The 27,931-nt window shown below is 34.7% G+C and overlaps 1 protein-coding gene across 1 annotated transcript; it reads left to right on the plus strand.

The window, feature by feature from the left end:
• The first annotated feature begins 7,160 nt into the window (after positions 1–7,160).
• Positions 7,161–23,951, plus strand: LOC111049845 (adenylate kinase). The gene is made up of 6 exons (XM_039434847.1): positions 7,161–7,671; positions 10,711–10,828; positions 11,891–12,009; positions 13,130–13,297; positions 17,286–17,400; positions 23,418–23,951. The coding sequence occupies exons 1-6, from the start codon at positions 7,585–7,587 to the stop codon at positions 23,528–23,530; spliced, it is 720 nt and encodes a 239-aa protein (XP_039290781.1). The 5' UTR covers positions 7,161–7,584; the 3' UTR covers positions 23,531–23,951.
• The last annotated feature ends 3,980 nt before the right edge of the window (positions 23,952–27,931 follow it).

A 27,931-nucleotide genomic window follows, 5' to 3' on the forward strand; every position in this document is an offset into this window, starting at 1 on the left:
AGAAATATGGGTCTACAGAGAGGCCCTAGAGTAGGAATACACTGAAACAGATTTCTTAAAAATCATGGAAAAAGATAAATTTTTCTTTTACAATGACAATTTCAACAATTTCATTGTGGATCATATTCTAATTGGAAAATAACTTCCAGTTAGAAAGTTGAAGATACATCAAGCTGTTTCCTTAATTCTCAACAACCCTTTACATACATTTTTGATTGTCTGATTGTGCCCTTTCTTTTGCTTTCACTGTGACATCTTGCAACTTGTTAATTCTCACATTGAAATTTATTCAATAACTCACTTATTGTGCTCTGATAAATAAGTGTACCCATTCTGTATTCAAATTATACCACAGAGAAAAATATATTATTTATTACTCTCTACCCATACTTTCAAGGCAATTTTGCTACATTGTTGATACTGTAGAAGGAATTATACTACTGCTGATAAAGAAAAGTATTAAATCATTATGAGACTCTGAGGATTCGTGTAGATAGACCCGCATTTTCATTATTTATCTGATCCTTGAGGGGGGCCTAGGCCCCCTAGGCAGCTGATTATAAGTAAAAATTGATATTGATATTTTCATAATACAGTACACCTGAAGAATTGGCAAAGTTTATGGTAAGGGGTGAGGAGGTACTCAGCTCTTCCAACTAACATCGGATTAGTTTTGTGCAGTCTACTATAACAGACGTTCCCATATGGATGTTACTATAGACGTATTTATCATCGTATTCAATTTCTGTTTGTTAGTTTGTTTGTATGTCTGATGGAAATCGAAAACGGCTCTAACGATTTTGATTAAGTTTGAAATATAGAGTTTGTGATACGAGAATCATCATTTGGATTAGGACTCATGTTTAGGATAACTCACTGAGGGAACTTAAAAATGATTAGGTACGGTAATAATATTCATCAACCGAGTAGCAGCTGACTGAGAGAGTTTTCCGTCGTCAGTTAAAAACAGTTGATCAAGAGAGTTTTTCATCGTCAGTTGAAAACAGCTGATCGAAAGAGTTTGCCATTGTCAGTTGAAAACGAGATAGATGTGTTGAGTCACCAAGTTTGTTGACGACATTTTTTTGAAGTTATTGCATGATTCGAGAAAATGGTGCAGAGATCAGCCGAGTGACAGCAACGCAACGCAAATTTGAATTTAAAACATAATGATTGCGGTAATATTAATCAGGTAAATGCTAAAGTAGTCAGTTCTAATATACCTGAGTAATTGAATTATAGCAATTCATTCACTTCTAAATTTCCATCTCTATGTCTTTGTACTTTCAACTCTGTTTCTTTGATATTGTTATCTTCATAGACGTGAAGTAGATAGATAAGGGTGGGTATCTTCCATGAGTAAAATGAAATGTCGATTTCCGACTTCTGCAGTTGAATACTTGTAGCTAGTAGTTCTGTGAACAGTAGACCTCGTACAGCATTTATAAACAGATCTCATTGTCAATATGTCACTTCAATTAGCCCTTCGGACATCGGAAAAACATCCAATGACTGATTGGCGTGTATTGACGATGACAATATTACCTGTTATAAATAAAACCGAGAGCATTGCCAAGCTGTAATCATCAAAAGCTAATTTACAAACATGCCAACATACATATACAGACAAAAGCAAATCCCGTCGTTGAAACGTAGAAAAATCAATCATCAAAATATTATCATGAAAAAATAACATTTTCCCGCTATTTTGGGAAATGATAACTGTATATCTTCCAGTATTGAAAATGACATTCAAAATGAAAAACAATACTGAATAATTTTATTATATTCAAAATTCTCAATGTTCGAGTAATTAACCCTCCATTAGGCCTAGACTACATTCAACACAGTAGAACCTATATAATTTGTAGCTTACGGGACCAAGCATTTAATACGAATTTTGGAGGGTGACGAATTATATATCAAGCTCTGCAATATCGAGGCTGATAAAACAAAATACGAGAAAATTATATCATTGATACTGATCCCATCTTTGCCCATAATTAATTCATAATATAGCCTCTATGAATGAATATTAGAAAATATTGTTAAATATTAATTTGACATACTTGTAAAAGATTTCAGAGAACAATACAACTGTTCAAGAGCGAGTTCTTCAACCAAGGGTGTCTCTAGTTATATTATTATATGTGAATCCATAGAACTTTAAAGTTCACTCCGTATGGGTAAATAATTAACAATCAGCATTAGCTGTTATGAATAAATGGGTAAATTGTGGTAATTGCATGCAATTAATATTCCAGCTTACTAATGATAAATCACAACACCCTTTTTTCCAATTCACTTCATCAGTTGATGTGATTTTCGGTCTCCTCATCACTGGAGTTATTAGTTACTGTAGCATAATTTTCGATGAACTCATTACTGGAGTTATCAGTTACTATGGCATATTAGTGTATTTATCTTATGGGAATACTAATTACATTGTTTTTGATGACAAAACTACGAATTATAGAGAAGTTTCAGTGTAGTCACTAATCTTGACAATTGACCTATTAAGTGAAGTTATTTTTGTTTTGTGTCAAGAAATTTACTAATAGTTCTATTATTTAAGCTCCAAATAACTGCAGAAAAGAGAGACAACTGCACAAAATAGGAATGATATATAGGACTTATAAAATATATAGGACTGATAAATAGGAATTATACAGTTACAAGATAAGTCATCGACTGATATTACTACGAAGAGGGATAGAAAAGAGTGATAGGTTTCAGAAATAAATTGTCAATGGTCTTGTTAAGAATAGCCTACATGTGGGGATTCATCAGAACAATACCATTGTTTGAAAACCAGTCAGCTCTGCGTAGTACAGTCCGTCCAAGAAGTATAACCTGACTGTCTTGTTTTTGAAGTGTCAGAGATTTGATGTGTCTGACTTTGTCGTTTCTGTACGGATGTAAAAGTGTCCGGTTTTGGCGCCTAACGCACACGCCAATTCGAGACTCTTTCAAAACAGTCTTTCCCTGTCGCTGGCGTACGGTGTCGATGGATGAGATAGTCGCTGTCCACTCCTGTCAGGTTCTGGGTGTGTCGGAGGACTAAGGTGGCGCGTACCCGTTTTATCACTCACCATGAACGAGCCACACAATGAAAGATTTGATACCAGTGCAGAGTGGTCATCACCATGAATTTCATTGACTTTTGTGCTGCAAACATCCTGGTCACCTGGACATTGTTTTCATTCTTCTTGTTAATTATCTAAAATTATTAAAGCATTTCAAATAATACCAATATTATTGACCGAGTGAAGTGAGGTCTAAGATTCAAGTCGACGGTTTGGCATTTCTCTTAATGTTTAATGTTAAGATGTTTGAATATTTATATGTTTATATTTTGCGCATTTACGGCAAAACGCGGTAATAGATTTTTATGAAATTTGACAGGTATGTTCCTTTTTAAATTGCGCGTCGACGTATATACAAGGTTTTTGGAAATTTTGCATTTCAAGGAAAATATAAAAGGAAAAAGGAACCTCCTTCATACGCCAATATTAGAGTAAAAATCTGGTGTGGCGCACTCACACAACTTTCCTTGCCGTTATTAGAATTGATCACCTGACGCTAGTGTTCACGCGCATCACAAGTCTACTTATAAACAAAGATCTAAGCCAGCTGGTGACAAGACAATAACGCTGGAAACATACGAGGTCTGATATCTCTTCATAGTGAATGATTTAATAGAATCAACAGTTGCCAACAGTTTGCAATTGGATAATCACATTTTCTCGAATTTCGGGCTTAATTTTAATTTTAGGTGAAAATGTTACTCAACATTAATTGTAGAGATTTTTATGCTCAATCTTCTCCACTCAAATTTTTTCGTTTAAATTGTATCTGAAGCCTGATAATTAGAAATCTGAAATCCAACTTTGAATAGATGGGGCGGAGCTCCTGAAATTTTTACAGGTATGGGACTTGTGGCAATTGATAGAGCTTATCAATGACTATTCCAGGTATGAATTAAATCAAAATCGTTGGAGCCGTTTTCGAGAAAATCGCGAAAAACCCTGTTTTTGACAACCTTTTTTCCATTTTAGCCGTCATCTTGAATTGCATTTGATCGAATTTTTTCGTGTCGGATACTTGTATTGTAAGGACCTTAAGTTCCAAATTTCAAGTCATTCCGTTGAATGGGAGATGAGATATCGTGTACACAGACGCACATACAACACACACACACACACACACACACACACACACACACACAGACCAATAACCAAAAACCACTTTTTCGGACTCAGGGGACCTTGAAACGTATAGAAATGTAGAAATTGGAAGCAATACTTTCCTTACCTATGGTAATAGGGCAAGGAAAGTAAAAATCAGACTATAGAATTATTCATCATAAATCAGCTGAAAAGTGATTACACAGATGTGTGGAGAAGCCAGTCTATTACTGTATTTGTATAAGGTCTATAGTTTCAATCAAAGACCTTAATCCTTATAGATTCTATTAGATTGAACGGAAGTTGACAAACACACATCTTTATCATGTGTATGGTAAGTTATGTTCAATCTAATATAATCTATAAGGATTGAGTTATTAATACTTTGTTAATAACTTTGGTCTAATCGCAGCTTTAAGGTCTTTATTGGTTTCAATATTTTGTTTTGCAGTCATGGTATTATTATTCGTGCCCATTATTCTCACCTTCCAAAAACCTAATTTGATAGGTGATTAAGAATAAACAAATGAACTAAATAATGCTGGAGAAATTATAATATTTTTGATTGTAAAAAATTAATTTCCATCAGATAGAAGGATTATCACAGAACTGGATGAATCATATCATATGGAATACAAATTCAAACGTGAACTGAGTTTCTTAACATTCAAAACAAGTGACACCAGGTACCTGTGGATGAGAATACTGCGTGAGGTCTACTGTTCACAGAACTACTAGTACAAATGTAAAAGCAAAAACCTAACCCACCCTCTTACGTTTAGTACATAAATAGAGAGAAAATTATCTCAGGTTTTGGTTATTGCAGCTAACATTGGTGTGGAACATTAAGTTCAATTATTAGTTAAATAAAATATGAAATTGTATTATTTTCCTCCAATATATGCTTGAAACAAGATGAGAAGGTTATAACCGATCCTGGTTTGGTGGCAAATATTTTCAATAACTATTTCATATCCGAAATTCTAAAGTTAACAGGCACCACAATTGAGCCCAACATTGATACAGCCCATGAAATATCAGATAGTGACTTCCAGCTCTGGCCAACTACCACAAAAGAGATCAGGGATATCATCAATCAAATAAGTGCCAAGTCTAGCTCTGGTGTGGATGATATTCCTTGTAGTTTGATGCAGTTATGTGTAGACTCAATAGCCGGGCACCTATCAACCTTGATAAACAAATCTTTTGACCAAGGCCAGTTCCCTGATCCAATTAAAATATCGAAAGTAATACCTGTCCATAAGAAAAATGAGAAAGACCAAGTAGGCAATTATCGACCCATTGCAGTTCAAAGTGTTTTTTCTAAAATATACGAAATTGCTTTTCTTAGGAGACTTATACCCTACCTAGAAAAAAGAAAATTGTTCAATGAATACCAATACGGCTTTAGAAAAACAGGAGCACAACCGATGCCATCTTTGATCTGATAACTAAGATATATGAGAATCTTGATGAAATTGGAGAACAAATTTGTACCTATATTTTATGATATGACGAAAGCCTTTGACCTTCTCTCTCATAACATACTCCTGCATAAATTGTCAAACCTAGGAATAAAGAATAAACCATGGAGATGGATTGCCACTTACCTAAAGAACAGAACCCAGACTGTAAATATAAGACACTCAGTACAAGATGGAATGACTAAATGCTATAAATCATCCGTTTCACCGCCAATACAAACTGGAGTCCCCCAAGGTTCGAATCTGGGCCCGGTATTGTTCTTACTGTACATAAACGACATGCCTGATGATATATCAACGGGAAAAGTGTGGCTGTTCGCAGATGACATCAGTCACCTAATACAGGAAACAATATGAAAAGCCTCCATATCAGAGCTCAGGAGGGATTAAAAGATGTGAGTGATTGGTGCCATGCTAATAGTCTAATACTAAACAAAGTGAAAACTAGAGCCCTGCAGTTCTATAACCGAAATAAGCATGATTCAACACCTCTTCTCAGACTTGAGGGATCTAGTGTAAAGGTCAATGAAAATATGAAATATCTAGGAGTTACAATCAGCAACAACTTGGAGTGGCAGACTCACATTGACCTTATTTAAAAAAAACTTACTGCAGTTTGTTACATGATGAGCCGATTGCGAAGCTTACTCGACACAAAAATACTAATGAAGGTGTACTATGGCTGCTTCCAGAGCATAATGAATTATGGTATAACATTCTGGGGGAGCAGCCATAGGGCAATACGAGTGCTTCTCCTGCAGAAGAGGATTGTTAGAATTATATGCAATGAAAACTACCTTGCACATTGCAAACCTTTGTTTATTGTGACCGGAATACTAACACTCCCAGCCCTCCTTATCTTTGAATCATCTCTGATGGTTAAAAGAAGACCGGACTATTTCCAACGGAACCAACATATACATCGATACAACACACAAGACGACATAATAACACCCATATACTGGCAGTGAGAACTGGACTGGCGCAAAAGGGGCCCAGATACTTATGCAGCAGGATTCATAACCATCTCCCAGAAGAAATAAAAAATATTGAAAGCATAGGCGCCTTCAAGGACCTACTGAAGAGACACCTACAACAAAGGCCATACCATAGCCTGCAGGAATTCTATATTGACAGTATGTTCCGCAGGGCCAAATAACGACCACGGCGCTGTCGCGCTACTAGTGGGATATCTACAAGTATCAAGTATCCCTCACTATAATGACGCGGTTTATATTTTCGGAGACATACCACGACAGTCAAATTCCAAGACGTTGAATTAGTCGGTTCTCATGCGTTAGGAACTTCAGAATTAATAATGCTGAGAAAAGCTCCTAAGAGAGTTTTTTTTTGGATCAAATAGTTTAAAATGCTCAAATAAATATTTTTCACCAGGTATCAACTGGTATTTGATTTTTATACTCCAATTATTTGGAATATTGATATTGAAAAATAATGAGCGATGTACAGACGTCAGCACCAGCCTGTTTCTCGGAGATGGAATAGGCCTAATAGAGTAATAGGTAAACTTAATCCTCTGCTCTTAATCAGAAACGCTCCAATAATCTTCTCACTAATGTGATATATGATCATTTTTCGTTCATATCATCTTCCAATATCAGTTTGAGTTTCTATAGTGTGTAAAAAACACAACAGTACCCTTTAATGACGGATATTAATTTTCGACATAGATAAGGTTGTTTGAGATATCTCAAGCACTCTATGCAACAATATCAGAATCGGATAACCTCTCTGGTCTGATCCCAACTCTTTGGTGATCTGGTCAATTTGTACAAATAAGTTACTTGCAGCAGCAAACTGTTGTTTAATTTATTCTTTAGTTTCATTTAACTTTTTACTGTAGGTATTCAAATAAATTAAGTGTTAATAAATTGTGCTATTCAATTATAAATATGGGTGATATGAGAAACAAGGATTATTTGAAAACTGGAATAAATGCTATTCTACTGGGCCCACCAGGTTGCGGAAAAGGCACTCAGGTATTTTCCCAAATAATAATTTTTTTTTTAAAACTGATCTATGCTCAAACTCCAAACTAGTATTATTAGTATTAATATTAGATCTATAGGCTAGTGTGATCATCCTTCATCAGATAGGTTTATGAGTTTTGTTATTGTGTTTTTGAGTAGGTTATAACTTTGTACTTAGGCCTAAATCAAAATCTTACTAAGCTAATGAGAAAATAGCCAAATTTATTCTGTGAATTAGAAATAGTATATTTCGTACCTAGGGCCGAAAATGTGCGTTTACCGGCTCGAAATCGGTTTTCAAGTCCGGGGTCGTAGGTCGAGGACTAGCTATAAGATTGAGAGCCGGTTACACATTTTTGCCCGTGGTGCGATCGATATTTGTTGTCAAACAAAAAACAAATTGTTGAATTAGCCTACCTACTTGCATTTGTAAAGTAACTCAGCACCAAGGAAATTGTCCAAGTAGGCTAGTTATCTACCAGGTTTAGTAGTAAACTCCTTCTTTCTTAGAGGTTAGAAATCTATTATACTCTGAAAATTGAATTTGAATAGTTTATGTACTAAACGTAAGAGGGTAGGTTAGGTTTTTGCTTTTACATTTGTACTAGTAGTTCTGTGAACAGCAGACCTCACGCAGTATTCTCATCCACAAGTACCTGATTGAAACTGTAGACCTTATGGAAATACAGCAATAGACTGGCTTCTCTACACATCTGTGTAATCACTTTTCAGCTGATTTATGATGAATAATATTCTATAGTCTGATTTTTACCTAATATTGGCGTATGAAGGAGGCTCCTTTTTCCTTTTATGCAAAATTTCCAAAAACCTTGTATATACGTCGACGCGCAACATATAAACTTCAAACATCAAGAGAAATACCAAACCGTCGACTTGAATCTTAGACCTCACTCCGCTCGGTCAACTATTTGTAAAAACGTTCACATCAAAATCATCAAATCATAATCAGCTGAAATGGATCGTTTTTGGCCCTCAAAGCATTAAAATCAGTTCATTATGTCCAAGTGTGGCGAAATTTCATTTTACAAGTCAAATATCGGGGACCGAGCTTCGCTCTGGAGTACAAATGCATTACGAAAGAAGATATTATAATAACATGCATACATAAATGTTCTATCTAATCACAGTAAATTGAGATTAATTCCCAGAGGAATACAAAAACTTCCCTTACAACGGCCCAGTTGAACAAAAGCCGGTTAAATTTTAATCCTGATTAACTTCAAGTGAATCAAATCAAAGAAGACCATTTCAAAAAGATGGATCTACTGGAATTAATCAGGATTTAGAATAACCCGGCTTTTTGCAACCGGCACTAAGTACCTGATTACAAAAGTTCAACAGCTGAGTCATAATTTTCAACAGCTGAGTCAGCTGAGCACACATGAACTCGCTCACTCATTTCCATCACCAACAGACGACGAAATAATTATTATCAGCTGTTTTTCCAAGGATGAATAATAATCATCCTTTTAATGTCATTCAGCTTGTTTTCCCAGGGACGAGACCTAGTGCAATCGAATCTTTAATTATAAACCTACTATATTCTGAATTTCGTGAGAATCGTTAGAGCCGTTTTCGAGATCCGGTGAAATACAAACATATAAACAGAAGTTGCTCGTTTAATAGTAGAGGATAATTTTAATTTTAAATCATATCCTATACTATTAAACGAGCAACTTCTGTTTTTATGTTTGTATTTCACTGGATCTCAAAAACGGCTCTAACGATTCTCACGAAATTCAGAACATAAATCTTCAATTCATTTTTCTATTAATCGATATTGTTTGTGAGTAGGTAAGCGTTTTCATTTGAATAGCTCTAATTTTTAAATGTGTCAAATGTTGTACCTCCAGGGTAACTTATTGCCGATTAAAGATGGTCTTCACAAGCGGCTTGCGTTCGTCTTGCCATCTGCACTGCACTGCAATGTGACTAGGGGTAACCGTCCACTGGAACCGTATTCAACCGATCCGTTCGGCCGTTGGATCGGATGAATCTGCCGGCCGTTAATTCGGCCGAATGTGGTCGTCATTAGAACTGTTTACGTCAGTCTAGTTCAGTATTTGGCTGAACTATTGAATATTGAATAAATATTGAATTAACTACTATCATAGCCACAAAAATTTTTCATAAACAATGATTTTATTGAGATTTTGAAAATTGAATAAACAAATATCCACTAAATTAGTTATTCATTACAATAATCTTACCTTCAGATCCTATTTGTTCAGTAATCATTGACTACAGATTCCTTCAAAACACGACGATGATATCTTTTGTCTCGCATATTCCACAATGGAACAAGCTCTTGAACCAAACTTATCAAGTTTTCATTGTCCATAGTTAAAACTTTATAAAACAGAACAAGCTCAAAAAACAAAACAGACAAGACTGTGAAACAATTTTGAGGTTAGGATGATGTTGCTTCAGCTCGACTTCGGCCGGATAGAGCCGGAAAATCTCATTCAATTCTGATCGAAAACTTGATCGGCCGGAGACGGCCGTGCAAGGACGTATGAACCTGTTGCACTGGACGAGCATCATCTATAGCTTTCTTTGTTAGGGGATCGTTCGGAAGTTTTCGGCCGATGCTAGTTCGGACGAAATTTGACCAGTGGACGGCCCACCTAGAAGACGAGCGCCCCATCAAGATTAATGGTAGGGAGTCACTCGCCTTCGCTTGTCTCGATTGATCTCATCTCGACAATCAAAGCAAAGGCGAGCCCGGCGGTGGCATAGTAGCGATCCACACTCTCGCGTCCATCGTCACTTGAACGCACTCGGCGAGAGTGAAGCGCTGGCATGAAATAAGTCTGAGAATTTACAAATTATTATGACATTCACCCTTTTTGCATTGGGCTCTTCATTTGATTCTGTTGCAAGCGTTTGATGATACTAGTTTTAAACAACAGCGCTGTGGGCAGACGGTCTTTAAATTGAAAGAAATGGCATTCTTGTAGTTTTATCAAGTTTGGTGAATTCTCCACTTTGATATTTTCTAAACATGTTTACTTTTTCAAATTACAGGCCCCACTTTTGAAAAATAGGTTTGCTGTGTGTCACTTATCTACTGGTGATATGCTTCGAGCCGAAGTCAGCTCAGGATCTGCTTTCGGAAAAGAATTGAAACAAAAAATGGATACAGGTGATCAATTTGTTTTTAACTGAAATTATAAATTCGAGCAATGCCTGATTGTTTTAACTCAAACTGTGCACTTGAACAATAACTGGAAATAACTTTATAACTTTTTACTCATCTTAAATTGATACACAAAATCTTGAAAATTTCATAAGCTTGCTAAAATATCAAATACTATATTATACAAGGTGCGGCAGTCAATCGGGCGATTTTAAAAGCGTTATCAAGAGTGAATGATTAGATTTATTGACATGAAACATACAAAAACACAGAGTAAAGATAGTAGCATTTAGTTTACAAACTCAAAAAACTAAAAAAAAATAGAAAAGAAAAGTCTTATTTTCGAAAAATAACATCTGTCAGATAGATGTCCACCATTCCTATGTATGCACTCAGTAAGTCTTCTGCTAACATCGCTCATTACTCTAACTACCGCTATGTTCTCTGGTGTACGCACTTTTTTTGCACTACCACCACTCTTCTTCACTGTAGAACCAGTTGCCTCAAAGTTACGAACCCACGTCTTTATGGCATTGGCTGATGGAACAGCATTATTACGATGAATCTCGAACTCTCTTCTATATTCACGCTGAGCGATCACATAGCTGTCCCCGTTTTTATAAAATGCTTTTACGGCATAAGCACGCTGTGCTCCTGTCCACTGCTACTAAAATGCTTTAAAGTTTTCTACACGATGGGCGTAGCATCGTTCTCCCCACTCCAGCCAAACGAACACAAGCGCTGTTGCAAAATCGCCCGATTGACTGCCGCACCTTGTAAATTGAAGCAAAATTTCAAATTTATACACAAGGTCCAGTTCGGTCCAATTTTCAGTCCAAACACTTGAAAACAAGATACCGAATACTTCATAACCAAAACAGGTATCTCATCCGATGTGGATTTCTGGATGGATGTGGAAATTAGGATCTGCACGCCATTAGATGCATGATATTAAATACTAAATGATGCTACTTTGAAAAAAATTTATTCACCGTAATAGGGGATTTTTTTTATTTGGTATCATCTGAACTGTGTTATTTGAACTGAACTTTGAATTTGTGTTGACAGGAACTCTAATCAGTGATGAGATAGTAGTCGACTTGATTAGGAGAAACATAGACCGTCCCGAATGTGAGAATGGATTTCTATTGGACGGCTTTCCAAGAACTGTCAGGCAGGCACAAAAGGCACTTAAATCCTTTCATATTTTTATTATTATTAAGGCATATAAATAAGAAAACTCACAAACTCAAGATATCTAGAGGTTTGATATAACAGAAGTGAACAGGTCTGTTTCGAATCGTGAAAACCTGAGAGACAATGATTTCTTCATCTTACCTCATTAGTGATGAGGTACTCAACCCAATCATTTAATTGTTGCAAAAAATTTTGTGAGGAATAGAGCACAAGTGTTTTCTATTTCCTATCCCTACTTATCTAGCAGATGATTTTATCCATCTTGTTGATGTCGAACCAAATCGAAACACGAGATCTCATTTTTATACTTTACAAATTTCTATTCATCGCTCTGCAACATTCAATTCCTCGCTTGTGACGACAGCTGCAAGACTTTGGAATGCTATTCCTGAACTTGTAGTATTTTCTGTTTCACTTAGCGTTTTCAAGAGGAGACTTTTCAAATTACTTCTGGAGGGCAATAATTAGTTTTTGTTTTTCTCTACAGTATTTTTTTTATCTATTATTTTTGAGTTGGGATTTCGTTTAGCGCGTGTGTGTGTGTATGTATGTATTTTATTTACTTAGTATTGATGGTACTTATTCACTTAGAATTTGATGTGTATTTTTTCTATTCTGTATATAGCAAAGAAGTTCTACTCTTTGTTTCCAAAAGTTTTTTACTCATCTACATATTTATTCTTGTTCAGAATAAGTTTATTTTCCATTTGTTCTTATGAAAATGAAGTGCTAGTATGCAATGGGTCTTACAAGACCGGGCAATACATTTGTCATTTGTGATAAAGAATCAATCATCTACCTGGCACACTAGAAACTGAGATTTTTTTAGGGTGACTGCAGTAAAGCATGAATAATCATATTAAGTTACGAGGTTTACCAGTTGACAATAACACAATCATGTGGACAATAGTTGGGACAGTAGCACAATGAAAGGGCAAATCTTCGCTATTACAACATTTCTAGAACATTAAATTTGGGGTATGTTCTTTTTAATTTTATCACATTCTTCTTGTGGTGGCATGAACAATAAATTGGTCTTCTATTTTCAAATTTTAGTTCACTGGTTGAATCAATACACTAAATTGCGACTTTTGAAATACTTTTTTACAGCTAGATGAACTGCTTGAAAAAAGGAACACCCAACTAGATTCCGTTGTGGAGTTCCAAATCGATGACAGCCTCTTGATCAAGCGCATAACTGGTAGATTGGTTCATCCTGCCAGTGGACGCTCCTACCATGAAGAATTTCGTCCTCCTAAGAAGCACATGACGGATGATGTGAGTGGTGGTGTAGTATAGTGTACAGTGTTTATATTACTGTGTTGTAGTCTTGTCACAACTTGGTCTTAACAGTGATTCAAGTTGAGGGCGTTTCCCAAGTATTCGCATTCCTTGTTGTAGGTAGTACAAGTCGGTTTTTGAACAAGAATTACTATTTTATAAAGATGCATGTTGAGGAAAAATTGCAATCCGTGAAATAAAAAGTCTCACGTTTTAATTGCAATAGTAAACGCAAATTGGAGATGCGGGTGATAGTGGCACCATCTCTGAGTGAAATTGGTAAATTTAAAGCAGTAAAAAAAGTTTGTCTGCTTTGTGTTTGTTTACATTTGAAATGTAACCATAACCTAACTTCTCATTAAAAATATGTTTATTTATAAGAAATAAGATATAATAAGAAATATATTTTCTTATTAAAAATATGTTTATTCAAGATTTTTCAAATCCAGTAATACATTTATGTAAATTTTACATTTAAGTAAAAAAATATACCAAAAATAAGAAACGAGTAGCACCAATTCAAGCCTTCACTCAACCGTTGTAATTGGACAAGTGACGAGTATTAGTTTGTGTTTTTCTGTAAAACATAAATAAAACTTGATTTTTAAATTTTTATATGATTGACACTTCTTCAATATTATCTTCTATAATAATAAGAGAGAGTAGGGTTGTGTTTGTTCGTGTGTTCGTTTGTTCGCATCAAAACATGTCAATTTGTGGATTGCATACCGAAAAAACGGGAATGATTTAGATCTCAAAATTTTGCACATAGATTCTAAAAATATCAATCTCGTGCACCTGGAAGCCCAAATTTCAATTGTCCTTCTAATTTTTTCAAAATGAATGTTCAAATTTTCATGAATGGTACATACGATTTCATAAAAAATAACCAAATCATAATTATGATCGAAATTAAAAACTAACTGATCTTTGTGGAACAGAAATGAATCCGTAAAACTAATGCTAATTAGTTAATTGGTTAATCGGCGTTATTGACCATATTTAACAGACAGACGTACGTGCAACTGGCCCATAGTTTTGAAACTTCGTTTTCCTGATGCAATGTTTAAGACCTACACGTGGCATGCATTATTTATTTCTCAGCTAGAACAGCTTTTTGAGACAAAGGTCTAAATAAACTTCTACAGTTTCATCAATGCTGTATCGGCAATATGAAAACGAATGCAGTTTATATGTCTTTGAATAAAGGTGTTGATATTTGCATAAAGAAATTAATCTCTTCAATTTTTATTTAATTAAAATTTCAAAATTATTCGAGCCCTGATAGAATGACTGACTCACTATGCAGTCAGTCGAAAATTTTAATATTTGAATGAGGGGTATTTTAGCAAGCTGAGCAAAAAATTATGGTCATAATTCTGCACCTTTTCGTTGTATCTTCAAATGAAAAATGATTTTTGTGGGTTGTCAAAACTCCCTCTGAAAGGGAAACTATTCAACTTATTCTATCTTTTAGTAAAATAACAATGATCATCCATCCATCTATTATCTTCTATACTATAATAAAGGAAAGAACTGGATTATACTACAGGAGTAAAGTATAGAGCTGCGTACACATATACGCGCTTCCAACCCGCACCGAGCACGCTCCGCCCTCGTTCCTCCATCGAACCACAGTCGCTCCGCCCCCGCACCCATCATGAACGTTACGGAAGATGTTAGATCTTCTCGCGTTCCCCGGTCGAACCACTGTTGCTCCCCGGTCGATCATCATCGCTCTGCTGGAGTGACGTTCGGTTGCGGAGCAGAGCGAAAGTCTGTATGCACCTTTAGAAAATTATGTTTGATGCATCATCACGTCTGAACTACTGGACTGATTAACTTGAAATTTTGCATGTAGATTCTTGCTTAACCGAGGATGGCTATAAACCTATTTTAAATTCTTCAATATTTGATTACATCAAGTTTTCAGTTTGTCAAGTTTTCAATTATTTGTCATGCTTTCAGTTGTTGTAAGGAAGCAGCAGAACATTTCTCTTAAAAGGGAAATTAGAAGATAGGTATGATTGGGGATCCTTTTTGAATGATAAAAACAGGTTTTCCGTCGCACCCAAATTTTTCCGCCATTTTGAATCCAACTTCTTTTTCTAATTGAAAAGTGGTCATATGATACATGACTCCGATACAGGATTTCCAGAGAAAAGGTATGGTGAAAACCGCACATCGATATCTCAAACCTTTCAAAATTTATTCTCATTCATTTCCTCCATTATAGTATAGAAGATGATAGATGGATATATCATCCATCTATCTATCATCTTCTATACTATAATAAAGGAAAGAACTGGCTTAAACACGTTTACACGTGTAGATGACAGGAGAATTATGTTTGATGCATCATCACGTCTGAACTACTGGACTGATTTTACTTGAAATGCTGCTTATAAATTCTTAATCAACCGAGTATTCTTATAGGCCTATTTTCAATTATTCTAGATTTCATTACGTCAAGTTTTTAAAATAGACCCTTGCGAAGCACGGGTTACCTGCTTGTTTAGAATAACACATGCAATTTAAAGCTTGAAATTTACCAATTTCACTCAGAGATGGTGTCACCATCACCCGCCTCGCCAATTTGCGTTTACTATAGTACAGTACTCCAACTATATTTTTTCCCTTTATTTTGTTTTGAATAGTCTATAACTACTGTGACTAAAAATTGGTTTTATTTAATGTATGATACTTTACAGGGTGTCCCACCAAGGTTGTAACAGCCGTTGACCATAGATTCTATTCGACATTTCTCACAAAGAATGTTCAGTAAACTTTTTCCTATCGACCTTAGTTTTCGAGATATTATATCGATGTTTCGATATTTTCAGAATATGCCCACTTCTGGTCATTAAATACTCAATAACTCGAAAACTACTGGTCGAATTTCAATTTCAAGGGTATTGTTGGAAGGAGAAGAACATTTCAAACAAGATTAATGTAATTTTATATGTTGTTATATATTTTGTAGTTTTTTATTAGGACTTTAACTTGAAAAAATGCCATTTTTCTAACCTTTTTTTCTCGATTTTTCTTCGGTTAGTTATAATGGTTTCAATAATTCAAAAACTTGTCCAGCAGAAGTTGCATAAACAGAAATATTGAGGCTATTTTGAATTCCTGTAAGCAGTGAGCATGAAATGTAACTTGATTACTATCTGAATGATTCCCATCAGTTTTTTTAATTCTGTCATTCACTACTTTGAATTATTATTCAATGAATAGAATTTGTTGGATCTTGTAAAAGTATATGATTAATATTTTATCTAGGATTTAGGCTGTATGCTACAGAAAATAATGCAATAATCAGGTGATAAAAAGGTGATTTCACCTTTAATATCACCACTTGATGCATGCAGTTTGTGAATTTCCTCATTTTGAAGGTGTTCATTCCAGATATTAGTAGTTTTGAACACTTTTTGGAACTTACCTTTTCGAATTTATACTCATTCAAAAGCTTATAAAATGGACAAGTTTTTGTATTATTGAAACCATTATAATTAACCGGAGAAAAATCGAGAAAAAAGGTTAGCAAAATAGCATTTTTTCAAGTTAAGGTCCTAATAAAAAACTACAAAATATATAACAACAAATAAAATTACATTAATCTTGTTTGAAATGTTTTTCTCCTTCCAACAATACCCTTGAAATTGAAATTCGACCAGTAGTTTTCGAGTTATTGAGTATTTAATGACCAGAAGTGGGCATATTCTGAAAATACCGAAAAATCTATATAATATCTCGAAAACTAAGGTCGATAGGAAAAAAGTTTACTGAACATTTTTTGTCAGAAATGTAGAGTAGAATCTATGGTCAACGGCTGTTACAACCTTGGTGGGACACTCTATATTAAAGACCGATCTGACAATTTACCAACCAAATTGGAATATTCCTGGACAATGGTTTCATGAAATTAATTAAATTAATACTGACCTAATTATGATTTTCTAAAAGAAATATATTTCTTTTTCAGATTACTGGAGAGCCGTTAATAAAAAGATCTGATGATAATGCTGAAGCTTTGAAAAGTAGATTGCAGTCTTATCACAGAGACACAAAGCCACTGACTGAATACTACGCAAAACAAGGTAAATTAATATACTTTATTTCTGTCATTTTTTTTTCATTTTTGTTCAGTGTAACCAAGGAATGTAGAATAGATACAATTTATTCAGTCATGTATGCCAGTCGTAATCGGACAGCTGATGAGAAAGCATTTAGATTGGAGCAGGACTTCCTATATACCATAGGACTTCCTATGTAGTATATAGTAGGTCCTGCTCGGGGTCACTCATCGTTATCTTTCTAACCAGTTGGCGGTTGCATCGCCGTGCTTTAACTTCGTACGCATATCTACAAAATAACAGTTTCATTATACTTCTCAAAATTTAGTTTCTTCTATAAGAGTCAAGCATGGATACGTGTAAAATGTGTAACAGTGCAGTGCAATCTAAGTATAGTTTAATAGTTTTATATGTACTGGGTGTGATTGTGCTTTCCATTCAACTTGGTGGATGCTATGTATGGTGACCCTAACAAAAAAACTAGCTCACGGAAAAACTTAAAATGTGACAAGTTTATCAGTCAACATCCCGAACTAAACGACCAAGGTTCTCTTAGAGATGTAGTTCTTGCTTTTAAGAAATTTTCTAACAAAAAACTAAGGAAAGATAAAATTGAGGAAACTCTAGATACGGTGGTTAAGGATGTCTTGAAATTGCAATACACGGAAATTAGAACAAAATACATAAATAACTCTACCAATATCGATCAAATAGTCTTTGAAAACTCGCGTCTCTCCAACGAAGTGAAAGACTTGAAGCTAGAGATCGCGATCTTACAACAACAAACGCGTAAAAATAATGCTATAATTTCCGGCATACCTAGTATTCGAGGTAAAAATGTATTGAACTTTATACAAAACTGTAGAAACAATCACTTAAACAAATACTGAAGCGGTCATGGTTAATGCAAAAAAATTCTAGGCTTAAGCCATGGATACCTCAACCCCTTGCATATTCGATTCGCAAAAAGAGATAAACTCCTCAAAGAGTCATTAAATTCCACGAGAACCAATCAGAGAAGCCGTCTTTTCGACAAAGGCTTTTCTGATTGGTTCTTCTTTCTTTTAATCAAGATTAAAATTATAAACAGTAAATTTAGGTGATAGTGGCCCAACACCGTTGGGTACTACCACATAAAATTCCGTGCCCTTGGGAGAATGGCAATTAGTCCAGTCACTATACACATTGGTGTTTGCAATTTATATTGTATTAATATATTATATATATTAATATATTGTTTGGACACATAAGAGAAGTCCAGAACCAGTTTTTTCATGCAAAATGTCCTTGTGCTAGATACAGAATGACCCAAAAACCTCGTATTTTCGGTTAATTTTCCAGTTTTTAGCTACTTCCGCCAAATCCTGTAATCGGACAGAAAAATTCTCTCCCGCCTTATTATGAAATTCATAATAAAATGAGATCATTTGGAACTCTCTTAAGGTACATTTTCCTTAATGCGTAAATTTCCGCAGTCGACGATGGCAAGCATTGTTGTCATTTATATTGTCCAAATTTCAAGTGTGATAAAACTGCTGATCAAATAACTTTTCATTATTTGTCTTTATTATTAAAGAATTAAACATTTCTAATAATATCAACATATTGCCATTTAAAAGTATAAGAAGTATGAGCTCAACCTGCCCTATTAAAACATAATTGAACATAATCTTTTAGGTTATGTAGACAAATTGAAATCTACCCAATCTGAGATGATCCTCACCCTGTCGTGGTCGACGACGGCATTTACGCACAAACGAAAACCCAGCTTTAATACAGTCAATATAGACATAGAAAAGGGGATGTGCTTGATATTTATTACTTGCCATTCGAAAGTACTCCAGTCAGTAAGTCAGTCATGTTTAAATAATTGTCTTCACGTCGTTGTAAAAAAAAATCATGTGATAAAACATCGCAGTTTAAAATGGGTCAAGGAACCATTCTCTTTTTAATTTTTGAAACAATACAGTGTTATTCGATTCTTACTAAATTTGCATTCTTTGGAAATTTAATAAGAAGAAGTAACATAAGTTCTAAACATTAAAAATTACCACTTTGGTAGTGCTTTCTGGTGTGAGTAGAAGTAGTGTATAAAACAGTGCACAGGATTGAGTACAGTGAGACTAAATCTAGATTGGCACATATCAGTATTCAGTATTAGTGTATGTGTCCGGTACAGTAAATATATTCTTCCCACACTCAGCCCGGCCGAGCGAGTATGAATATTCTTTTTAGAATTCAAGGGAATAAGTTAATATTTTTACTGTACAGGACAAATACACTAATACTGATATGTGAAAATCCAGATTTAGTCACTGTGCTCAAGCTGATGTAGTGCTTTTTTACTCTACTTCTACTCACACCAGATAGCACTAAAAAGTGATAATTTTATGGAAAATTATATTAGTCCTGTCAATATAATATACATTAGTGCTTGCAATCTATATTGCAGTTCTGATTTTTTATATATTATTTGGATACACGAGAGAAGTCCAGAACCAATTTCTTCATGCAAAAATTCCTTGTGCTAGATACAGAGTGGCCCAGAAACCTCAAATTTTCGGTTCATTTTCCAGGTTTCTGCTATTTCTGCCAAATCCAGTAATCGGACAGAAAAATTTGCTCTAGCCTTTTTTTAGATTATAAAATTCTGAATGAAATGAGATCTTTTGAAACTCTCTATCTCTAATGAGTAGTGAGTTATGATTTATCAAAAATGAGTGAAATTTCAAGAAAAAATCAATTTTGATGATATTTAGTTTTTAATCAACAATATCTTCCGATTGTTACCATTTAGATGTATAATTCAAAATCCTCTGAGCGTATTTTTGTGCTCTACAATCTGAGATCAGGTAGAGCGTTCTATCTCATATAGATTTCCAGGTACACCTGACAACAATGCACCTTGTATTGTGAAAAACAACTAATTAAACCTAACTTCAACCATCATCACCAATAAAATTGTTGTCCCATTGATATTTCGCACAATGATATGAGTTCATGAGATCATGTTCTATGAGAATCGCCCGTTAAGCCCGGTTCAGACGCTCAAGTTTACCATAGTTTGATCGTTTGGTTCAAGCAAAAGACGGATGTAAAATTGCGTCCACACGTATCCGTATTATGTCGTCCGTTTTCCTATTTTTGTGCTCACAAGCTCAGTTCGTCGTCAACTATGGAAGAGCTAGTACTCTTGGCCACTTTTGTTTTGTGTGTAAAAAATAGGAAGAAAGGTAGAGTTCATCGTTCACGTTGGAGTAGGGACTGGTTGTTTAAAAGACACAAATTTTCTCACGTTGCATTGCTTCAAGAATTGCAAGATGAATCTGAAAATATGTTTATAATTTTGTTTATATGTTCCTCATTTACGGTGAGACGCGGCAATAGATTTTCATGAAATTTGACAGGTATGTTATGTTCCTCTTTAAATTGCGCGTCGACGTATATAGAAGGTTTTTTGAAATTTTGCATTTTAAGGATAATACAAAAGGAAAAGAAGTCTCTTTCGAACGCCAATATAACCGTAAAAATCAGACAATAGACATCATAAATCAGCTGTCGAGTGGATTATTACTTGCATGCAATTAATATCCCATTGTAATTTGGTTAAAAATCAACTGTCGTGTGGACTATTAATTGAAATCAATGAGGCATGTAATATTGATAACTCTATGTAGCTTATTATTTTTTCTCCCGAATTTTCTCTGCTTTCAACTCAGTAAGCTTTTAATGATATTAGCATAGTCGTTTAAAACTAATTATTAGCATTCTAATGCTAATAATTACCGTATTTTTAATATTAATAATTATTGTCGATACAACTAAAATCATAATATCAACATCAAATTCTTAGAGTTATATAAAATCGATAGAAAAAAAAGATTATTTTCAAGTACTCGCGAGGCATTTTATTAATTTGAGGGCGCTGAATCCGAATCTGAAATCACAATTTCTCTATCTCCAACACAATTCTCAATTCATCAATTTATTCTCAATTCACAATAATCACAATTTTTACGCGATTTAGGTTTTGGTGGATAGGCAAAAGACGGACGGTTTAATGGAAAAAGATTCCCGGCCGATACATTTTAAGTTTGACGACTTAAGCTTGAAGACCCATCCGTTTCACCGTCCAGACGCAATGACTTACGTGTTTCAACTTTTGCTTGAGCAAAACATTGAAGCTAAACTTGAGCGTCTGCACCGGGCTTTAGATGCACTTCATTTCAGTATTTCCTAGAGGAGAGCCACGCATAAGAACACTCCAAGGATCTTCTATGGTAAACGATCAAACTATGGTAAACTTGAGCGTCTGAACCGGGCTTAACGGGCGATTCTCATAGAACATGATCTCATGAACTCATATCATTGTGCGAAATATCAATGGGACAACAATTTTATTGGTGATGATGGTTGAAGTTAGGTTTAATTAGTTGTTTTTCACAATACAAGGTGCATTGTTGTCAGGTGTACCTGGAAATCTATATGAGATAGAACGCTCTACCTGATCTCAGATTGTAGAGCACAAAAATACGCTCAGAGGATTTTGAATTATACATCTAAATGGTAACAATCGGAAGATATTGTTGATTAAAAACTAAATATCATCAAAATTGATTTTTTCTTGAAATTTCACTCATTTTTGATAAATCATAACTCACTACTCATTAGAGATAGAGAGTTTCGAATGATCTCATTTCATTCAGAATTTTATAATTTAAAAAAAGGAGAGAGCAAAATTTTGTGTCCGATTTCTGGATTTTGCGGAAATAGCTGAAAACTGGAAAATGAACCGAAAATTTGAGGTTTTTGTCCACTCTGTATATAGCACAAGGAAATTTTGTATGAAGAATTTGGTTCTGGACTTCTCTCATGTATCCAAATAATATATTGAAAAATCAGAACTACAATATAAATATCAAGCACACCCCCTTTTCTATGTCTATATTGACTGTACTAAAGCTGGGTTTTCGTTTGTGCGTAAATGCCGTCGTCGACCACGACGGGGGAGGAGGATCTCAGATTGGGTAGATTTCAATTTGTCTACATAACCTAAAAGATTATGTTCAATTATGTTTTAATAGGGCAGGTTGAGCTCATACTTCTTATACTTTTTAATGGCAATATGTTGATATTATTAGAAATGTTTAATTCTTCAATAATAAAGACAAATAATGAAAAGTTATTTGATCAGCAGTTTTAGCACACTTGAAATTTGGACAATATGAATGTCAACAATGCTTGCCATCGTCGACTGCGGAAATTTACGCATTAAGGAAAATGTACCTTAAGAGAGTTCCAAATGATCTCATTTTATTATGAATTTCATAATAAGGCGGGAGAGAATTTTTCTGTCCGATTACAGGATTTGGCGGAAGTAACTGAAAACTGGAAAATTAACCGAAAATACGAGGTTTTTGGGTCATTCTTTATCTAGCACAAGGACATTTTGCATGAAAAAACTGGTTCTGGACTTCTATTATGTGTCCAAACAATATATTAAAAAATCAGAACTGCAATATAAATTGCAATCATCAATGTGTATAGTGACTGGACTAATTGCCATTCTCCCAAGGGCACGGAATTTTATGTGGTAGTACCCAACGGTGTTGGGCCACTACCACCTAAATTCACTGTTTATAATATTAATCTTGAGTAAGAGAAACTAGAACCAATCAGAAAAGCCTTTGTCGAAAAGACGGCTTCTCTGATTGGTTCTCGTGGAATTTAATCACAATTCAAATATTCAACATGCTTTTTTGCAACCGGTACTTGTTACCATTCACTCAACACTTATTGTTGAAGATCATTATCTCCAAAATGAGATTCACTTCGAACCGTCAGCATTTATTTTGAATAACATAAAAGAATGCTTCCCACACAACAGGAAGATAGCCTGAATGTGTAAATCAATTACTTAACTATTTGTATTAGATAATCTCCAAAATGAGATTCACTTCAGACCATCAGCATTTCTTTTGAATAACATAAAATAATGCTATCTAAATAATAATATGTGAATTATTAAATTTTTGTTTCAGGATTACATGTCTCTGTGAACGCCTCTCTTCCTCCTTCAGAAGTATTCAAAAGAATTGAGAAAATATTCCTGAGCTGCACTCAGTCGTACAAAAAAGGCAGACTCGCTCTGTAAATGTCATCTTATATCCAGTCTAGTATGGTGCAGTGATTGAAATGATTCAGCATATATTATTATGGGTGAACAAGGTTTAATTTTTTATTGTGGGCACTGTATTATGGAACCAGTCAAGAATATTGTACTGACAGTTTATTTTATCTAACAGGAAGCATTTTTTCCACGTCATGTAGAAAGCATACCATATAGTTCTCTTCAAATGTAATACTTACCAATTTTATTTTGTAGCTCCTGAATCGATTCCATCTACATAAATATTCCTATTGTCCTAGGAATTATTTTTTGTCATTATGCACTAATAAAATGTAGGATTCAAACAAGTTTTGAAGGAGTGTCAACGTAATGCCATTCCATAAAATAATTAATATCTGGTTGATGATTATAGTGGAACATAATAAAGAGTATATATCATGTTGAATAATGCATTTATCATTCATTCTTTCCCCACTTTATTTAATTCTAATGAAATATCAGAGATGTTAGCACAAGCAATCCTTTCTTTTTATAAACTGAGGATCTACCAAGTTATCCATTTCTCCTAATCTGAATCAGCTTCTTCTTCAGATTCCCAAAAAGGATCCTGTAAGGTGCTTATAATTGGTTAATGCTGTCTACATAAAAAAAATCATGGCTATTTGCTATTTACATACAAACTTTCTGATAGCTGGTGTACACATGAACATGAATTATGTTTATAAATTGATAGCATTTTATTGTCATCAGATTTATAATAAAGTAACATACTAAATCACAGTAATAATTTGCAGTACTCTCACAATATGGTGGAGGGGCTACACATAACCAGGGGGGTGGGCTATAGAACACAGATTTTTACTAGAGCTCTTAATTTTCTTCTAGGTATTCCAAGATCTGTAGTACAAATTTCCTTGGTGCATTGGATAAGCTGATCACAAGGGGACCCTCAAATTTTTACATTAAAATATTATTAATATCAATTGACTCAAATATTTCTCAAAAATGTTAGATAGCTTAATAATTATAAGGGTGTAAATAGTGTTAGAGGGACGTAAAAATCTCTAGAAATTGGCCTATTTTATAACGGGAGTAGCGCACCTACACAAACCAATAATTTGTTATGTACATTTTTAAAATGTGCATATCAATTTCATTCAGATCAATTATATTGTTTGTATACAAATACATTGAACAGATGAATGAATTGATTATCACAATTCATATTGCTAGTAAACTGAATACTTTGACTTTCCTTGCCCTATTACCATAGGTAAGGAAAGTATTGCTTTCCAAAAAAAAATTAAGGTACTCCAATTTCTAAACGTTTCAAGGTCCCCTGAGTCCAAAAAAGTGGTTTTTGGGTATTGGAGTGTGTGTGTGTATGAGTGTATGTGCGTCTGTGTACACGATATCTCATCTCCCAATTAACGGAATGACTTGAAATTTGGAACTTGAGGTCCTTACACTATGAGGATCCGACACGAACAATTTCGATCAAATGCAATTCAAGATGACGGCTAAAATGGCGAAAATGTTGTCAAAAACAGGGTTTTTGGCGATTTTCTCGAAAACGGCTCCAATGATTTTGATCAAATCTATACCTTAAATAGTCATTTATAAGCTCTCTCAACTGCCACAAGTCCAATATCTGTAAAAATTTCAGGAGCTCTGCCCCATCTATGCAAAGTGTGATTTTAGATTCCCAATTATCAGGCTCCAGATACAATTTAAACAAAAAAATTCCAGTGGAAAAGATTGAGCATGAAAATCTCTACAATTAATGTACAGTAGCATTTTCACCTAAAATTGAAAATAAGCTCGAAATTCGAGAAAATGTGATTATTCAATTGCAAACTGTTGGCAACTGTTGATTCTATTAAATCATTCACTAAGAAGAGATAGCAGACCTCGTGTGTCTACAGCGTTATTGTCCTGTCACCAGCTGACTCAGATCTTTGAATAGTAGACTATTCTAACAGTTGCATTTGAAATGCGCGGGAACACTAGCGTCAAGAGATCAATTTTCATAACGTCAAGGAAAGTTGTGTGAGTTTGCCACACCAGATTTTTTCAAATTATAAAATCACCAATTTAACAATGTTTTATTGTAAATGGGAGGACCACCATATACATTTCGCCGTGAGCCGCAAATTTTCTGAAGCTGACCTCGTGTTTATAAATATATTTTAATCAAGTTTCGCATGTAGTAGTTTTGCCGGTACGGTATTCTTATCCTCTCCAAACCACAATGCTGCAAGGAATAGTATCTTACGTCACATGGACGGGAAGGGGCCTTTTGCAGGCGAGAATGATGTTTCTAGCCGAGGCGTTAGCCGCTTTTCACGTCCAAGTAACGTACACTATTTTTGTTATAATAATCTAGAGAAGAATAATTGAGAAATAGAAAACATTACCTGCTTGTGCTGAATTTACTACATGTATTCTATAAACATAACCTAGTTTACAAATTGGGAATCAGGAATTTTGTGGAAGTTGACAAAACTTCCACCTGGTGCGCTGAAAGTGGTTTTTTGTAGCAGTTTTGGTGTTCCTATTTCGGAACTATATAGGAAACATACTCGACTGTAAAGAAAACGTATGGTTTCATATGTGCTGTAATGAGAATCATATAAACATCATATGTAATGAGAAACATTGAATTGAATCGAAAATTTCTTTATTCATCAAAATGCACAAAATACATCTGAACAGTGTCAAATTACAACAAGAACTATTAATATCGTCACAAAAATCATCCTTTACACATAAAGAAGTCACAAATTTTGATAAAAAACAAGATTCTAAAATCTTGCAGTCAAATTGACCTACTCCTGCAAAGAGTATAGGGATAGTCCCACCAAATATTCCTTCAATTTTTTTGTAGGTATTCAACATCCTCTACTTCTTTCAACTCTCTAGGAAGTATATTGAAAAATTTTCTCCCCATAAAAAATGTTTTTTTCTTAAAGAAATCCAATCTATGCCTCTCCTCGATCCTTCCAAATCTGGTGTTGTAGCCATATGTTTCGTTTTGGATTCCGGTTGACGAGTATTTTTTAAAGTACATGACTACGTCAAAAATATGTTGCCCATAGATTGTTAAGATTCCAAACTGTGGAAAAACGAGTTTTACTGAGTCTAATCTTTTTAACTTCATTATTATTCTGAGAGCTCTTTTTTGTTGTAATAGTATCTTATCAAGGTTACTCTTGGTTGTACTTCCATAGATAGCAAGTCCGTAAGCCAGATGAGAATGTATTAAAGAGTGGTACAGGGATTTAATTGTCTGTATACTGCAGATATCTGTCAATTGCCACAAAGCAAAAAGGCCGGGGGATATCTTTTTTACAACCTGAGAAAAATGTTCATCCCATGATAAGCTGCTATCAATATCAAGGCCTAAGAATTTTGCCATCCACTAGTTCTAAGGTTTCGCCATTTATTTCAACATTTGGGGACCAATAATTAATTCTTTGCCTTGTTGAAAAAGGAACTACAATGGACTTGCTGGCGTTTAAAAGAAGATTCCTATTATTTAGAAATTTATTAATGGAAGACAAGCTAACAGCGGATGCTGCTTCAATCTCTTCAATGGATTCACCCAAGAAGATGAAGTTTGCATCATCAGCATAAAGACAAACAGCAGCTTTCCCCTGGACCACCCCAGGCAACCCTTTGATGTAGCACAGGAACAATAAAGGACCCAATATTGAGCCTTGAGGGACACCATATTTCAGACTCCTCAGGTCAGAGCGGTATCTGATTTTATATTGCAGCGCATGTGTCTCTTCAATATGCTCTATCTCAACAAATTGTTGCCTATCCCTTAGGTAAGATGCAAACCATGTCTGTTCCATTCCATTTACACCTAGAGTTTTCAACATATCTATCAAAACATCATGCCTCACACTGTCAAAAGCACGAGTCATATCTAAGAATATCCAAACAATTTTCTCCCCTTTGTTGATTGCATTTACGATAGAGTTAATGAATTCGACTCCAGCAGTTATCGTGGACTTTTTAGAGCGAACCCATGCTGCTCTTTGTCCAAAATGTTATTTGTTTCTAAATATTCCAATAGCTGCATGTACACCACACATTCAATAATTTTAGAAAATACCGATAAAATAGATACTGGCCTATAACAAGCAGGTTCTCTGACATCACCCTTCTTAAATATTGGAAAAACCCTGGCTACCTTTAAAATGTTTGGAAAATGGCCCGATATCAAGGAGGAATTTATTATATGTGTTAAATATTGAATAAATAATACTCTTCATATCAAACAACCATCTTTATTATACATTTAAGACTAGACTGTTATTAACGTTCTGGTAACTAATGTATTGAAATCATATGATAATAAATATCATCTGTAACAATATGAGTCAGGGGTTTAATTATTGCCGGCAAGACTTTTTT

The sequence above is a fragment of the Nilaparvata lugens genome, chromosome 1, assembly GCF_014356525.2.
Source record: "Nilaparvata lugens isolate BPH chromosome 1, ASM1435652v1, whole genome shotgun sequence".
Taxonomy (NCBI): Eukaryota; Metazoa; Arthropoda; class Insecta; order Hemiptera; family Delphacidae; genus Nilaparvata; species Nilaparvata lugens.